The 16,605-nt window shown below is 51.8% G+C and overlaps 1 protein-coding gene across 1 annotated transcript; it reads left to right on the forward strand.

Moving 5' to 3' along the window:
- The first annotated feature begins 541 nt into the window (after nucleotides 1-541).
- Nucleotides 542-10,798, forward strand: LOC116953836 (uncharacterized). The gene is made up of 4 exons (XM_076051930.1): nucleotides 542-890; nucleotides 2,190-2,479; nucleotides 4,107-4,240; nucleotides 6,794-10,798. The coding sequence occupies exons 1-4, from the start codon at nucleotides 643-645 to the stop codon at nucleotides 7,472-7,474; spliced, it is 1,353 nt and encodes a 450-aa protein (XP_075908045.1). The 5' UTR covers nucleotides 542-642; the 3' UTR covers nucleotides 7,475-10,798.
- The last annotated feature ends 5,807 nt before the right edge of the window (nucleotides 10,799-16,605 follow it).

Here is a 16,605-nt window from a genome sequence, read left to right on the forward strand (position 1 = left end):
TGGATGGGCGAGCGAGCGAGCGAGCGCATGAGTGTGTGAGTGGGAGAGTGAGTTGGTACGTGCTTGAGTAGTTGGATGAGTGAGTGGGCGAGTGTGTTGGTGTGTGGATGAGTGAGTGGGCGAGTGTGTGGGTGTGTGGATGAGTGAGTGGGCGAGCGTGTGGGTGTGTGTATGAGTGAGTGGGCGAGCGTGTTGGTGTGTGGATGAGTGAGTGGGCGAGTGTGTGGGTGTGTGGATGAGTGAGTGGGCGAGCGTGTGGGTGTGTGGATGAGTGAGTGGGCGAGTGTGTTGGTGTGTGGATGAGTGAGTGGGCGAGTGTGTCGGTGTGAGTGTGTGGTTGTGCAAACGCCGCTCGTCTTGAAACAAAAAAAATAACGAGCCACTTAGCTCAATGGTCTTGAGCCAACGGGAAATAAAACGTCGGGACATCCGCTCCAAATCCTTTTCTAACCTCGCCCCCTTCCTCCCCCCAACCACCCCGCCTCTTCCTCTTCCCCTAATCAACAACAACAAACAACAACAACAACAACGAGCGCAGACGAGGCGTCCTCTCCATCACCGGGCGGCGACGTCAACCAGCTGGGCGGCGCCTTCGTTAACGGCCGCCCGCTCCCCGCCGCGCTGCGCCTCCGGATCGTCGAGATGTCCCGCCGGGGCGCCCGACCCTGCGACGTCTCGCGGGCCCTGCGCGTCTCGCACGGCTGCGTCTCCAAGATCCTGGCGCGCTACCGGGAGACGGGCTCCGTGCTGCCCGGCGCCATCGGGGGTAGTAAGCCGCGCGTCGCCACGCACGCCGTGGTGCGCCACGTTCGCGAGTGCAAGCGGCGCGAGCCGGCAGCGTTCGCCTGGGAGATCCGCGACCGCCTCGTAGCTGACGGCGTCTGTGACAGGTGGGGGGGGTGGGGGGGGGCAGGGGATGCAGGGGGGAAGGGGGTGGGGGGGGGGCTAACATAGAGATCCATAGACGAACACCAGACACCCATAGATTGGCACGTAAATCCATATAGCCCTACATAGAGACCCATAAGCTAACATTGAGATCCATAGACGAACATAGAGATCCGTAGATTAACATAGAGACCCATAGACTAACATAGAGACCCATAGATTAACATAGAAACCCATAGATTAACATAGAGATCCATAAATTAACATAGAGACCCATAGATTAACATAGAGATCCGTAGATTAACATTGAGACCCATAGACTAACGTATAAACCCACAGACTAACATAGAGACCCATAGATTAACATAGAGACCCATAGATTAACATAGAGATCCATAAATTAACATAGAGACCCATAGATTAACATAGAGACCCATAGATTAACATAGAGACCCATAGATTAACATAGAGACCCATAGACTAACGTATAAACCCACAGACTAACATAGAGACCCATCGATTAACATAGAGATCCATATATTAACATAGAGACCCATAGATTAACATAGAGACCCATAGCTAACGTATAAACCCACAGACTAACATAGAGACCCATAGATTAACATAGAGATCCATAGATTAACATAGAGATCCATAGACTAACGTATAAACCCACAGACTAACATAAAGACCCATAGATTAACATAGAGACCCATAGACTAACGTAAAAACACACAGACTAACATAGAGACCCATAGATTAACATAGAGACCCATAGATTAACATAGAGACCCATAGATTAACATAGAGATCCATAGATTAACATAGAGACCCATAGCTAACGTATAAACCCACAGACTAACATAGAGACCCATAGATTAACATAGAGACCCATAGATTAACATAGAGACCCATAGATTAACATAGAGACCCATAGATTAACATAGAGACCCATAGCTAACGTATAAACCCACAGACTAACATAGAGACCCATAGATTAACATAGAGATCCATATATTAACATAGAGACCAATCTATTAACATAGAGACCCATAGACTAATATAGAGACCCATAGATAAACAGAGAAATCACATAGACTAACACAAAGACCCATAGATTAACATAGAGACCCAAAGACTAATAGATACATTCAATAGACTAACATAGGGGTCCTTAGTCCAGCAAAGAAGTCCATAGATTAACAGAGAAATCCATTGAATAACATAGAGACCCATAGACTAACATAGGGAACCCATAGATGAACATAGAGACCCGCACCAACCGCGCCTTTGCCCGGCAGACTGAGCGTGCCGTCGGTGAGCTCCATCAGCCGGATCCTGCGGAACAGGACGGAGGGCGGCGGAGGATCGGCACCGCCTCCACCCCCACTCGGAGTCAAAGCCGAGACTCCAGCTGACCTCCCCGCGCACTTCACGTGGCCCTGCCCTCCAGCGCCACCCAGGCTGCCCCTCTCTACCCCGGAGCCAGGTGGGCCCCGCGGACTCAAGCCGCCTGCCCCATCGGCCCTGGGCAGCCCGCTGGTGTGGCATGCACCGCACGGGGTCCGGGAGAGCCTGCACTTCGGCGCCGGTGAGAGCGGCGTGAGAGACACGGGGGAGAGACACCGGGGGAGAAACACCGGGGAGACACAGACTGGGAGAGCCGGAGAGAGCCGAGGAGAGACAGGGAGAGGCGGGGAGAGACACCAGGGAGAGACACCGGGGAGAGACAGGGAGAGCAGAGGAGAGACAAGGAGAGGCGGGGAGACACAGGAGAGAGACACAGGGGAGAGACAGACTGGGATAGCCAGCGAGAGCAGAGGCGAGACAAGGAGAGGCGGGGAGACACAGGGGAGAGACACCGGGGAGAGACACCGGGGAGAGACAGGGAGAGCCAAGGAGAGACAGGGCGAGGCGGGGAGACACAGGGGAGAGACACAGGGGAGAGACACCGGGGAGAGACACCGGGGAGAGACACCGGGGAGAGACACTGGGGAGAGACACCGGGGAGAGACACCGGGTAGAGACAGGGAGAGACTGGGAGAGCCGGAGAGAGCCGAGGAGAGACAGGGAGAGGTGGGAAGAGAGAGCGCACGCTCACGGTTACGACGAGCCGAGAGGGAATGTGGACACTGACCGGATATATAATTTTCTATCCTCTGTCTACGTCGGATCAAACCTCCCGTGAATCACGTGACTTCTGGGTGGCCACGCCCAGCCGGAACGCCTCCCATCTGCCCACCGCCGCCCACTGTGAAAACAGACGCCGCACCTCCAACTCCGTGCTGCTCAATTCCGCTGGCTCCTTCCTTCTCTCCTCTCCCTATCTACCTCTCATTTTCATCATCACCCTCTCATCATCAACCCCCTATCATCACCACCCTCTCATCACCATCATCATCATCACTCCCCTATCATTACCAGTCTCTCATCCTCGACATCTCAGCCGGGCCATTCATTCTCCTCCTTCTCCTCTTCCTGCTCTGCCTCCACTGCCTCCTCCTCTTCCTCCTCCGTCTCCTCACTGCCCTCATCTCGAGCCATGCCCTCCTCTTCTCTGTCCGTCTTAGCTCCTTCCGCCTCGGCCTTCCTTCTCTCTGCCGCTCACCCTCTGCTCTCTCCTCTATTCCCATTCCTTTATCCTTTCCCACAAATTATATCCATGACTCCACTCCCCTTCCCGTGGTGGTGTGCCACGGACACAACCATTCATTGGTTTTAAGTAGATCGACAGACAGATGGCAAAGGCGACCTTGAGCAGGACACGTATGTTGAACTTCTTTCGCACCGTACGTATCCAGCCGTGCTAAAAGGGTTGATGGCAGTGGGTCAGAGGAACAATTTCCGGAGTGGCAGCCAAGGAATGGAACGCGTTCCGGCAGGTCCGTCCACCGTGGGAGATGGAGCGGTGAGATAAGGACGTCTTGCAGGTGCCCGGTGTACTATTAAATCGCGGGTGGCAGATTGGAGAGGCCTGCATCATCCAGGAGTGGATCGACCACGGCTGATGTCGACGGCGTAAGAACAGGGGGGGGGGGGGGGGGTAAAGAGATGACGCGAAGGGATTCTGACGTGGAGCAACCTGATGGGAGAATCGCAAAGCGAAGTATTATGCCCTGCAGCGTGGTGGCGGCGGTTGACCACGGTGATGGACGAGACGTTAACAGTGAAGTGTCTGGTAGCCTAAGGTGGGGTCCTCCTCCTGCCCTGTGCCGCAGGTGTCTCCGTGTGCGAGTCGGTGCCCTACCCTGGCAAGGTGGAGGACTGGGGCTGTGTGACTCGGCACCCATTCCCGAGCATCGGCGCTCTCCTCGATAAACCCTCCGCGGGCCTCGACATCAAGTTCCCACAGGTTCGTCACGTGGGGTAGGGGGGGGTGTGGAAGGCAGAGAATACGTGGGGGTTGGGGGCCTTCTGAATGACTCTGTACCTTTTATAGGGCCGCCACGGTGGCGAGATGTCAAATACCTCGCCAGGTATACAGGAGGTCGTGGTGGGTTCGATGCCGACTCTGGGAGCTGCAGTATATTTGGAGTTTGCGTGTGTCTCTCTCTCTATCTCTCCCTGTGGTCACGTGGATTTTTCTCTCCCTCCACACTGAGAAACATGCAATAAGCCGCTTCGTTGAGCTGTCATTTGGGGCCGTCAGTAAATGACGTCACACACCTAGGGAGGGGGGAGGTCAGATATTTGTGACGATGTGTGACGAGGGGGGGGGTTGAGAAATGTGACGTCACGTCAAAATGCGCAACTTTAAATAAATACAGAATTGTTATAACAACACTAATTGTTATAACAACACTAATTGTTATAACAACACTAATTGTTATAACAACACTCCTACAACATCAGAGTGCAGCGCCACATTAAATACGCACTGCATTGATAAGAGTTTAAAGCAACTTGAAGCAAGTTTTATTTTCAAAATGGAAATATGGTTTTGGGGGGGGGGCAGAGCTTTGTGACGTCATATTTGAGGGTTGTCTGACTTTTTGTGACGCCGTGTGACGAGGGGGGGGTCAAAAATCGCGTGACGTCATTTATGGACGGCCCCTTTGTGTTCAGAGTGCTTCTGAAAAAGTGTGTGATAGCTCAGTGGGGCCTTACCTGGTAAAATAAAAATATAATTAATTGTATAGTTTTGTATTCTCCCTTGGAACAAACATTTAGAACTATTGAATCGGGAATATGAATACCCCTTCTGAATATTTGTCAACATCTGCAAAAATTGAGTCACCGCACGATGCTGGATGATATTATTTCGTGTATGATTAACGTCATACTATTTATATCATTATCATCACCGGTAAGGGTCTATCCACTGCTGGATGAAGGCCTGCCCAGACCATCGCCATCACTGTTATTTGCGCCGTAAGGAGCGTTTGTTAGTTTTTTTTTTCCTCTGCAAACCCTCGTCAAGCGATTACCAAACACTTGGGTGCGTGAAGTGTGTGCACAGTGCCTTTATCTGCATATGCATATCATGGACTGCAGCTTGAGAAACGGTGATGCGAACCGCACTGCCTCGAAAAATTATTTAAGTCGGGTGCACGCCAGAGTGATGGGTTGCGTGCAACTCGGTTGCAACTCGATTGCACGCAATTCATCCTCGCAGCAGCCGCTTTTGCCTGGAACCGAGACGGTCACCGCATCGCGCGGCGCTTTCAGATGCGCTTCTGCGGCCGTCTGGAACGCTCTCCCTTCCGTTTTAAGGAAGCCACTGGGGAACTTTGCACTTTAAAATCATCTCGATCGAAAAGCAATTTCTTCAGAACTGCCTGTTGTGTTTAGTTTGTTGTCCTTCCCCCCGCACCTTCGATTAGCACGATTGGCGACGTACGGTGCTAAAGAAGTTCAACTTACGCCGAATTTGGGTTGCTTTCTTACTTTGGCGGAGCGGCTCATATTCCGGGTAATAGGCGACGCGAATTTTAGGTTTTGCGCTCGAGGCATCGAAGCACTCGGCGTGGCGATGGACGCGGCTCAGAGGGGCACGTGCTCATTGACGACGAACGGAGAACGGGCGCTGAAAAGTGCGCGGAGAAGCGTGGAAAGAACGCACGCTCGGAATCAAAACCGCGAGGTTGAACGATGGCTGCCTGTATTGGAGGACACACGCCGGCTAATTACATCGATAGGCAAAGTCGTCTCGCGGAAGACGTCTGCTCGCGGTCGAGAGAGACTCGGCCTTGAAGCAGCGGCCGATTTGTAGCGACGCGTTTCATCGCCTGCGAGCCGCGAGTTGGTTGGTCACGCTCCTGATCTCATCCAACCTTTATAATTGTAGACCACTTCACATGGTTACGAACATGAGACGGCCTGAACAGAGACATGATTCAGATGGCAGGGGCGTCCAGGTTGCTGAGGAATGTGTGGCCAGGATCGAGCGATGCGTAGGAGTTATGGTGGGTTAGGGAACGGAATGGTAAAGAAATGGAGGGTAGAGGGAATCGATTTTGAAATAGAGCAGAGTTTGAGGCTGTTAAGAGAGGAGAACGTAAGGATGTTCAGGAGTGGGGGGAAGGTGCTGCTTGATCTTTGACACCGAGAGAGGGAGGGAAGAAGAAACGAAGGAGTGCAGTAGCGGGATGAGCAAGCAGCAGCAGACTGCAGGTGCAGCGCCATCCGCTGTGGGTGCAGGAGCCAGGTGGAAGGGGGTGGAGCTAACCATACGGTGGGGGGGGGGGGCTCCACTGTAAGGGGCGTGACCAGCCGCTGTAGCCACGCCCAGACACCACGGTGCTCGTTGCGCAACTGCTGGCTGAGGTGCGGACAAAGATGGCGGTCGAGGCAACGATTGAGTAGCGGGATTTTCAAAAGCGGTGGTTGTGGGGGCGATTCGACTCATCGCTCGGCTGGTTGTTGACCACCCTCTCCCCCCCCCCCTTCCCCCCGGCATTTTCAGATGGGGGCAGCAGCTCTGAGCTCCTTCCCGCTGGGCTACGTGGGGCAGCACGAGAATTCGCTGGCCACGTTCATCGGCTGGGCCGACGTGATTGGAGACTCGCAGCCGGCCGCCGGGGGCACAAGACCGCAGCCGTCTCTCGACGGTGAGGAGGAGCCCCTCGACAAAGGCCTCCTCCCGGAAGAAGGTGTCGTCATCATCGTCGTCGTCGTCATCAACATCGTCATCAGCATCGTCACCATGCTCATCAACATCAGCACCATCATCATCAACATCACCATCGTCATCATAATCACCTCCGTGATCATCATCACCATCGTCATCATCACCGTCGTCATCATCACCATTGTCGTCATCATCATCGGCATCATCACCGTCATCATCATAAACATCACCATCGTCATAGTCACTATCTCCATTGTTATCAACATCATCGCCATCGTCACCATCATCACCATCGTCATCGTCATCATCATCATCTCCATTGTCATCAACATTATTACCGTCGTCATCACCATCGTCATCATCATCACTATCGTCGTCATCGTCATCATCATTATCGCTTGCCACGATCGTTACCAATGTCCTACTACGTCACAATGGGGCGAGCGGTGGTCGCGCGTTCGCTGCTTGTCGTTGCCGTTGCGGATGTTCGAGGTTCGAAACCAGCGGCTGCCCTGATTATTACCGCGGTGCGTAACAACTACAATACTGCTACTGCGGCTGTACGCACCTCCTGCTTCACAGTGGACGTTAAATATCCCGCTGACGTTATTCGCAAGAGTCGGCCATCGTGTGTCGGCGTCGCGTGCCAAGTTTTACAAATTCATAATAAGTTCAACTTTATTTCCGTCGATTCCAAACATGGTGTACGGCATGTACTGTACACTAAACACGGGGGAATGGCTTAAAACGTTTATAAGCTCCTGTAGATGGAGATGCCACCGGTTCTTCGTGTTCCGCAGATGTAGATTCCACCGGTTCTTCATATTCTGGACGTAGATGCCACCACCGCCCATCTATTGCGCGGCGGTTGAACTTACGACTCTCGGCCAAAACAGGCAACTGGACATACAGACAGGTTTGTTCGTATCTCTAAATGTTCGTAAGTCGAATGTCCATAAGTAGAGGAGACCCTGTATTGCGAGTGCAGTCAAAGGTGTGAGCCGTAACACCGCTGTGTCTGTGTGGTTGCCTCCTACTCGTTCCAGCAGAAATCAAGAGGCTCAGTTCACATCATCACGCCAGCCACATCTACCCGGAGCCTTCGGCGTAGTCCATCTCTTCTCTGTAGAGAGGGGGTCGAAGGTGGTTTCTGTGTTCTTCGGTAATGGACACTCCCACCAACAACTCCCCCCCCCCACCTCCCCTCAATCCCGGCATCAAAGTTGAACCTTCCGCAGCGACGCTGGTATTGCTGCCCCAGGGTGCCGCGCGGAGGGGTTGCATCTACAAGGTACAAAAAAACTCGGGACGTGTCGCGGGATTCATAGGATGGGAATATCTCACAGGAGCAGAAGAGGGTGCCATAAAAGGCGTCGTCCTGAGTGGCATAGTCTGAGAGGTCCACAATTTCCTGCTGAAATGAAGCACTCGGTGGACGATTATTATAATTAATATGTTAATTACACAACCGACAATTTCCCCGGAAGAGGCTCATAGATCTGCCAGAGCAGCAGCTGCCTCGCTCGGCAAGAGGACGATCCCGGGGACCAATCAGGGACAGGTGGCAACCCGATAGAGCACTCGCCCACTCACGTGCCCGCTCATTCACCCACCCAATTACCCACTCACTTCCCTTATCCACTCAACCACCCATGCAGGTGCCAGTGAGATGTTGACTCTGGAGAGGGGGGCGGTGACATGACAGGGCGACCCAATCGATGTGGCACGGCCGAAATCTTGTACGTACAAAGACAACAAAACAACCCTCCGTATAGACGTGAACCAGGCTGTTGGGGCAAGTGCTGTTAGCGAGCACCTATTAAGGCCAGCACGGCGCACGAAGAGCTGTGTGGCCAACAACCACGCCCGGTCGCCTTCGTCTCCCCGGTTGCTGATTTGTAAGGCTGAGTCGACCTAGGGGAGGCCCACGACTGGTTCAAATATTCGCCACTGTTGTTGGTTGTTCCCCGGGTTTGCAGCACAGTTTCCCGTAATCGTGGGCAGCAGTGGTGGTGAGCAAGTCAGTTTAACACTCAGTGAGGCTTTCACGACCAATATATCCAAAATAAAAGGGGGGGGGGGGGTTGGGGTAGATCACGTGAATATAATTGTGTCGTTAAACCCACCACCACCCGACACAGACAATTAAGTAAGGTTTGTCACATATGCAAAACGTGCCAATGAGTTACTACTTTAGCAACGCCGGTTGTGTGTTGGAGAATAAACCCATGACATTTTACAAGTCGAGTACCGTGAAGCTTCGCTGGCGATTACAACATCCAGCATCGTCGTCAGGCGATGAGGCGCATCACCTGATGGTGAGCAACAATTCTGGCATCCCAATACTGGCATCCCGATCCTGGCATCCCAATCCTGACATCTTAATCCTGACATCCCAATTCTGGCATCCCACTCCTGACATCCCAATCCTGACATCCCAATCCTGACATCCCAATCCTGGCATCCCAATCCTGACATCCCAATTCTGGCATCCCAATCCTGGCATCTCAATCCTCGCATCCCAATCCTGACATCCCACTCCTGACATCCCAATCCTGACATTCCAACCCTGACATCCCAATCCTGGCGTCCCAATCCTGACATTCCAATACTGACACCCCACGCCACCCTCCGGAGTCCATGCAAATCACCTTGTCCACCTCCACCGCCTCCTCTTCCTCCTCGCAAAGAGAGAAGGGGACAGGCGGCGCCACACGACGCCAATAAAAACAAACATCGCCTAGACGCCCACGCGATTCTCAGGTAAAGTTGACGAGGAAGCGAGGAGGGTGGGGGAAGGGGGCACGGGTTCGAGATTTGTTTATTATTAGCATCATTCATATAAAGTTAAACTATCGTTATTATTATTATTGTTTTTAACCAGGTAAAGCCCACCGAGCTATGTAGCTCTTTTTTTTCAGAAGCGACCTGGCTATCACAAATGATAGCTCAACGAAGTGGCTCGTCATCGTGTGGACACACCCTAAACGGTTGCCGTCGATCTTAAAAGCGGAGGGGAAAACTGGAGGACCAGGAGAAAAATCCACGCGACCACTTGGAGAGAGGATGTGCAGACTCCACATATACAGGCGTCAGGATCGGGATCGAACCCGCGTCCTCCTGTATACCTGAGAAAGGGAGTTAACATTTCGTCACCTCGGTTGATGATGACGATAATAGCAGCCAGCGCCCTGTCCAGATAGACGTTTCTGGACCCTGATTGCCGTGGGCGGTTTGTGTATGTGTCTGTGACATGCTGAGTTCATTACGGGGGGTTAGCGATCTGCGATAATAAATCCGGCGACCCGAGTTCGATTCCCGTACACTGCCACCAACACCCGTGAAGATTGTCTGAACCGGTCCTGGGCCTCCCCTAGGTTGACTCAGCCTCAAATTAGTACCTGGTGCGGTGTGTAGTAAACATCTTCCACTGGGGAGACAAAGGCGGGCGTGCGTGGTGCTCGCCATCCACCCCTCGTGTGCGGGCCTTCATAGGTGCTCGCTAATAGCACTTGCCTCAAAAGTATGTTGAGACTATAAGGGGGATCTTTGTATTTGCCTTGACATTTTTAGTTAAGTTCCTATATTTCAGATTGAAGCGCTTGTCCGTTCTTGTTCAGCACAAAGTATTTTCATATTAAAACGAAAACAATATTGAAAGCAAACAATGGCTGGGATTAAAAAAAATTCTATTTCATCATCCTCATTCCTTCATGAGAATCGGAGAGGTTCATAACGTCAAGCGGCCGGTAACAAACGGAACTCTAAACAGTTGTGATCGATCCGAGTGTGTAAGATTATTATTTTTTTAATGAGAGTTTAGGAAGAGAGAATGGTGAGAGGAGGGCATTCTAAAGTGTGGAACAGGGCAAGGGAAGAAGCAGAAAGAGAAGTGATGTGACCTGCTGTGCGGTGCGTGAGTGGGTGAGTGAGTAGGTGAGTTTGCGAGTGACTGCGTCGGTGGGTGGGTGAAGTGGATGGGTGGGTGAATGAGTGGGTGGGTGAGTGAGTGAGTGGGTGAGTGAGTGAGTGGGTGAGTGAGTGAGTGGGTGAGTGAGTGGGTGGGTGAGTGAGTGAGTGGGTGAGTGAGTGAGTGAGTGGGTGAGTGAGTGGGTGAGTGAGTGAGTGGGTGAGTCAGTGAGTGGGTGGGTGAGTGAGTGGGTGGGTGAGTGGGTGAGTGAGTGAGTAAGTGAGTGGGTGAGTGAGTAAATAAGTGACTGGGTGAGTCAGTGGGTGGGTGAGTGAGTGGGTAGGTAAGTGAGTGGGTGAGTCAGTGAGTGGGTGGGTGAGTGAGTGGGTGGGTGAGTGAGTGGGTTAATGAGTTGCTGAGTGGATGAGTAAGTGAGTGGGTGGGTGGTCAACTCAGCCTCAAATGAGTACCTGATACCTTGTGTAAAACATCGCCACTAGGGAGACGAAGGCGGCCGGGCGTGGTGTTGGCCACCCACCCCCTCGTGTGCCGTTCCGGCCTTCATAGCTGCTACTCCGCAAACAACACTTACCCGAACAGTCTGTTAAGCCTACACGGGGGATCTTTGTCTTTGTGTGTGTGTGAGTCGTGCCGCGCGGTGGTGGCGGGTTGCCTTCACACAATAGGAACTCGATGAGATGTTTTTTTTTTAACTCCACCCCTGAACTTGAACGTTATTGCTGTCCGGGCGGACTGGCGCTGGCTGGCTTTGTGCATTCCGCAGCTGAATCCCGGTGATTGGCAATGACTGACAAAAGAGAAACAGAAAACACCATCGGGCAGAGTTCCCAGAGTGAGTGGCTCGCCCAGGCCACTGCTGTGCGTGCAGCCGCCGTCGCCACGGTGGCAATGAGATGTTAACTTCCTCGCCTGGTGCACAGGAGGTCGTGGGTTCAATCCCGACCCCTGACGCCTGCTGCTGCTGCTGTATATTTGGAGTTTGCGTGTCTCTCCCTCTCTCTCATCATCACCACGGTGGCTAGGAGATGTTAACTTCTTCGCCTAGTGCACAGGAGGTCGTGGGTTCAATCCCGACCCCTGACGCCTGCTGCTGCTGCTGTATATTTGGAGTTTGCGTGTCTCTCACTCTCTCTCATCATCACCACGGTGGCTATGAGATGTTAACTTCCTCGCCTGGTGTACAGGAGGTCGTGGGTTCAAACCCGACCCTGACGCCTGCTGCTGCTGCTGTTTATTTGGAGTTTGCATGTTTCTCCCTCTCTCTCATCATCACCACGGTGGCTATGAGATGTTAACTACCTCTCCTGGTATACAGGATGCCGTGGGTTCAATCCCGACCCCTGACGCCTGCTGCTGCTGTATATTTGGAGTTTGCGTGTCTCTCTCTCTCTCTCATCATCATCACGGTGGCTAGGAGATGTTAACTACCTCTCCTGGTATACAGGATGCCGTGGGTTCAATCCCGACCCCTGACGCCTGCTGCTGCTGTATATTTGGAGTTTGCGTGTCTCTCTCTCTCTCTCATCATCATCACGGTGGCTATGAGATGTTAACTTCCTCGCCTGGTGCACAGGAGGTCGTGGGTTCAATCCCGACCCTGACGCCTGCTGCTGCTGCTGTATATTTGGAGTTTGCGTGTCTCTTCCTCTCTCTCATCATCATCACGGTGGCTAGGAGATGTTAACTTCCTCGCCTGGTGTACAGGAGGTCGTGAGTTCGATCCCGACCCTGACGCCTGCTGCTGTATATTTGGAGTTTGCGTGTCTCTCTCTCTCATCATCATCACGGTGGCTATGAGATGTTAACTACCTCGCCTGGTGTACAGGAGGTCGTGGGTTCAATCCCGACCCTGACGCCTGCTGCTGTATTTGGAGTCTGCATGTCTCTCCCTCCCCCCCCCCCCCCCCCCCCCGTGGTCGCGTCGATTTTTCTCCAGGTGCTCCGGGTTTTCCTTCCACATTAAATATCAATATCAGACATTTTGATTATATGACTGCTATGCATTGCCACGTGATAAAGCCCCTTCGTTGAGCTATCATTTGTGGTCAGGTCGCTATAGCTCAGCGGACCTTAGCTGGCAAAATAACAAAAATAAATATATAGTTTATAGGTGTACCTGATGTACAAGGTAAAGGCACAGTCTTGCAATTACCGTCCCGCGCCACTACAGAAGGGACCTGGCTACAACTGAAAGCTCAACGAAGTGGCTTAATCACGGAAATGTACAGCAGCCAAATGCTCTAAGCACATGCTTCTAAATGTGGAGGGAAACACCGGAGAGCCGGGAGAAAAATCCACGCGACCACAGGGAGAGAGAGAGAGAGACACGCGAACTCCAAATACACAGCAGGCGTCAGGGTCGGGATCGAACCCACGACCTCCTGCACACCAGGCGAGGCTGATAACATTTCCTCGCCGCCGTTTAGAACGATGGTTCTTAACCTTTCCTGCGGCACTGATTCCTTTTGGTTCTCCATCGTAAATGTTTTAAGTTAATGAATACACAGGGTTTGATGAAAACAAAGTAGTTGTAGCTTACGTGCCCGTGCTGAAATAGCATTTGGATTATTTATCTTGTTTAAAAAAAAAAAACACGGCCACGTCTTGCGTGCCCCCCCCCCAACCCCCCCAGGTAAAAAAAAAACATTACCGCTCTAAGCCAACCTGCAGTGTCCATCCACCCGCTAGGACACAGGAGCGAGGTCTCACCACGCAGTGTGGGTCATGGACCTTGTTTTGTTCACACTTCCAGCATGCTGGCGCGCGCGTGTGTGTGCTTTGTCGCCGACGACTTCTCTCGTCCCACGGACTAATCAAGGTCGACGACAAACTTGTTGGCAAAGTTCCCACAACGCCGAGTAGCCCCCCACCCCCGCCCCCCCCCCCCTTTTACTCGCTCACGGCTCCTTCCACGCTAGGGCCACGCGCGTGACACACCGGGAACGCGCCGCACTACTAAACAAAAATCCACAGAACCCGAAACCGCCACACCCCACCACCACCACCACCACCCTTCTCATAACACTCGCCGTGTTGAACGATTTGTAAAAAAAATAAACTTTTTTTTTTAAACATTCACTCACGCATCCCTCGCTCGCTCGCTCTAACCCTTCCTTATAGATCAACCACCTGCCCTGCCCCCCCCCATACCCACCCAAATCTCCGCCCCCCCCCCACAACCTCCCCCGCATCTCCACCCGCTAAATCCGTGGCGCGGAGGTGAAATCAGCGGTACGTTGGGGCAGCTGATGGTTTTATCGTTGACATCTCTTGGGCCACCGTAGCAAAGAAGGGGGGCGGCGGGGGGGGGGGGTGGTTAAGTTTGGCACTCTGCCAGATCGCACGGCTTGATCTCGTTCCACCCACCTCTCCCCTCGCACGCAGGGAGAGATTACTGCTCGCTTCGCAGGTGCAAAGGAATCTGATTTTTCTTTTTTTTTTGGGGGGGGGGGGGGGGGTGGGGGGTGGGTGCTTTCAAAAGAAATAAGTGGACGATCCAGATTGGCGGTCGAGTTGGGACTTCGAGAAGTCATCGCGACGTCACGAGTTATTGGGCCGTCAGCCGTGTCGCTCACAGATTTCAGCACGGTTTATAATGCCGAGAGTAATAATAATAATATGCACAATAATGCAACAATTCTCTTTGGTTATTTTGACTTTACCGAAATAACTCAATAGTATGGATTCCCTGCAGTCACGAAAGCTTCAAATCAAGAATACAATAATAATAATAACATGATTCTAAAATAATTTTAAAAAAATATTAAGAACGTGTTAAAAATATATTACTAATATATTCATTATATTTACATTATTGTTGTACTATAATTATACTATATTATTCGTTTAATAATTGCATTAATATTATATTACTAATGGTAATATAACCTTAATAAAATATGAATACGTAATAAAATGTCGGTAATAATAATATCCATGATAAAGGTTATTTTTTTTGTTATTGTTGGGGGTTAGATCGCGTACGCATAAATGTGTCGTTCATCCCGCCACCACCCGACACAGCACGATTAAGCAAGGGTTCGTCGCGTAACACAACACGTGCCAATGAGTGACTTAGTTCAGCACGCATCGGCCGTGTGTTGTTCATTCCAGTAATGCAGCACGTACCGGTGTGCTGGAGTACTCGACGCCTGATGACGCTGCTTGTAATTACCAGCGAAAAGTCGCGCACTCGACTTGCAAACGTTGTGGGTTTAGACTCCAACACGCAACCGGTACGCGGAAGTCGTAAGTCATGGGCATGCTTTGTTGATGTGACATGACACACCAATCGGCTGTGTAGGATGGTGGCGGGTTTAAAGGCACATCTTATATTTAAGCGATCTAACCCAAAAAACAAACTTTATTATGGATAATCTCGGTGGCGAAAAGCTTACCACGATTTTACACCGACAACGATAGCATGTGTTGCACGCGTGCAGCGTTTGCAGAAATGTCACAGCAACTCGAAGCAACTCTTGTACCTCAGCTCATCCTCAGGAGTTCAAAAAGGGGGCAGCCCCCCACCACCTCTCCCACCCTGAGCAACTGTCCCTGTGTGGTACAACTCTGGTGGATCTCTATTGGGGGGGGGGGGCACGGGGGTGGGGTGGGCGGGGGGGCATCTTTCCCTGTGTGCGTTTGTGTGATGCACAGCGATTGATGTGGAGGGCAGTCAAGAGGGAAGGTCGGGCGAGATGAGATGCCAAGTGGGTGCAGCTGCGGGGACATCGTCGGAAGGTGATCGACGATCGCATGTTGTTGTCACAGTGATCGCAACAATCGGATGTTGATGTCACAGTGATCGCAACAGTCGGATGTTGACACAGTGATCGCGACAGTCGGATGTTGTGGTCACAGTGATCGCGACAGTCGCATGTTGTTGACACAGTGATCGCAACAGTCGGATGTTGACACAGTGATCGCAACAGTCGGATGTTGACACAGTGATCGCAACAGTCGGATTTTGTCACTGATCGCAACAGTCGGATGCTGTTGTCACAGTGATCGCAACAGTCGGATGTTGATGTCACAGTGATCGCAACAGTCGGATGTTGTTGTCACAGTGATCGCGACAGTCGGATGTTGTTGTCACAGTGATCGCAACAGTCGGATGTTGTTGTCACAGTGATCGCAACAGTCGGATGTTGTTGTCACAGTGATCGCAACAGTCGGATGTTGTTGTCACAGTGATCGCAACAATCGGATGTTGATGTCACAGTGATCGCAACAGTCGGATGTTGTCACAGTGATCGCAACAGTCGCATGTTGTTGACACAGTGATCGCAACAGTCGGATGCTGTCACAGTGATCGCAACAGTCGCATGCTGACAAAGTGATCGCAACAGTCGGATGTTCACCCAGTGATCGCAACAGTCGGATGATGTCACAGTGATCGCAACAGTCGGATGTTGTCACAGCGATCGCAACAGTCGGATGATGTCACAGTGATGGCAACAATCGGATGATGTCACAGTGATGGCAACAATCGGATGCTTCTGGCTGGAATGGAATGCCTTTGCCCAGATCTTAGATTAATGCGGATGAACTAAGAAACCAAAGTGAATAGAGTTTAAACACTTCAATACTTTTTGCCAGTATCAAAGTATGAACAGCAAGAGTATATTTGACCCGTTCTGTCAAAAATGCTGGTGTTCAGATGTTCGAACACCAAACAGGCACCCTTCTTTTTGTGGCAAGGACTCAAGCCCTGCGT

The sequence above is a fragment of the Petromyzon marinus genome, chromosome 53, assembly GCF_048934315.1.
Source record: "Petromyzon marinus isolate PM22_M1 ecotype Great Lakes invasive population chromosome 53, UKy_Petmar_22M1.pri1.0, whole genome shotgun sequence".
Taxonomy (NCBI): Eukaryota; Metazoa; Chordata; class Hyperoartia; order Petromyzontiformes; family Petromyzontidae; genus Petromyzon; species Petromyzon marinus.

Excerpts from the sequence above, each read along its gene's own strand:
- LOC116953836 (XM_076051930.1), top strand. The coding sequence starts at position 643 with ATGTCCCGCCGGGGCGCCCGACCCTGCGACGTCTCGCGGGCCCTGCGC. Across the intron at positions 891-2,189 it reads GCTGACGGCGTCTGTGACAG|ACTGAGCGTGCCGTCGGTGA; the intron begins GTGGGGGGGGTG and ends TTTGCCCGGCAG. Across the intron at positions 2,480-4,106 it reads GAGCCTGCACTTCGGCGCCG|GTGTCTCCGTGTGCGAGTCG; the intron begins GTGAGAGCGGCG and ends CCTGTGCCGCAG.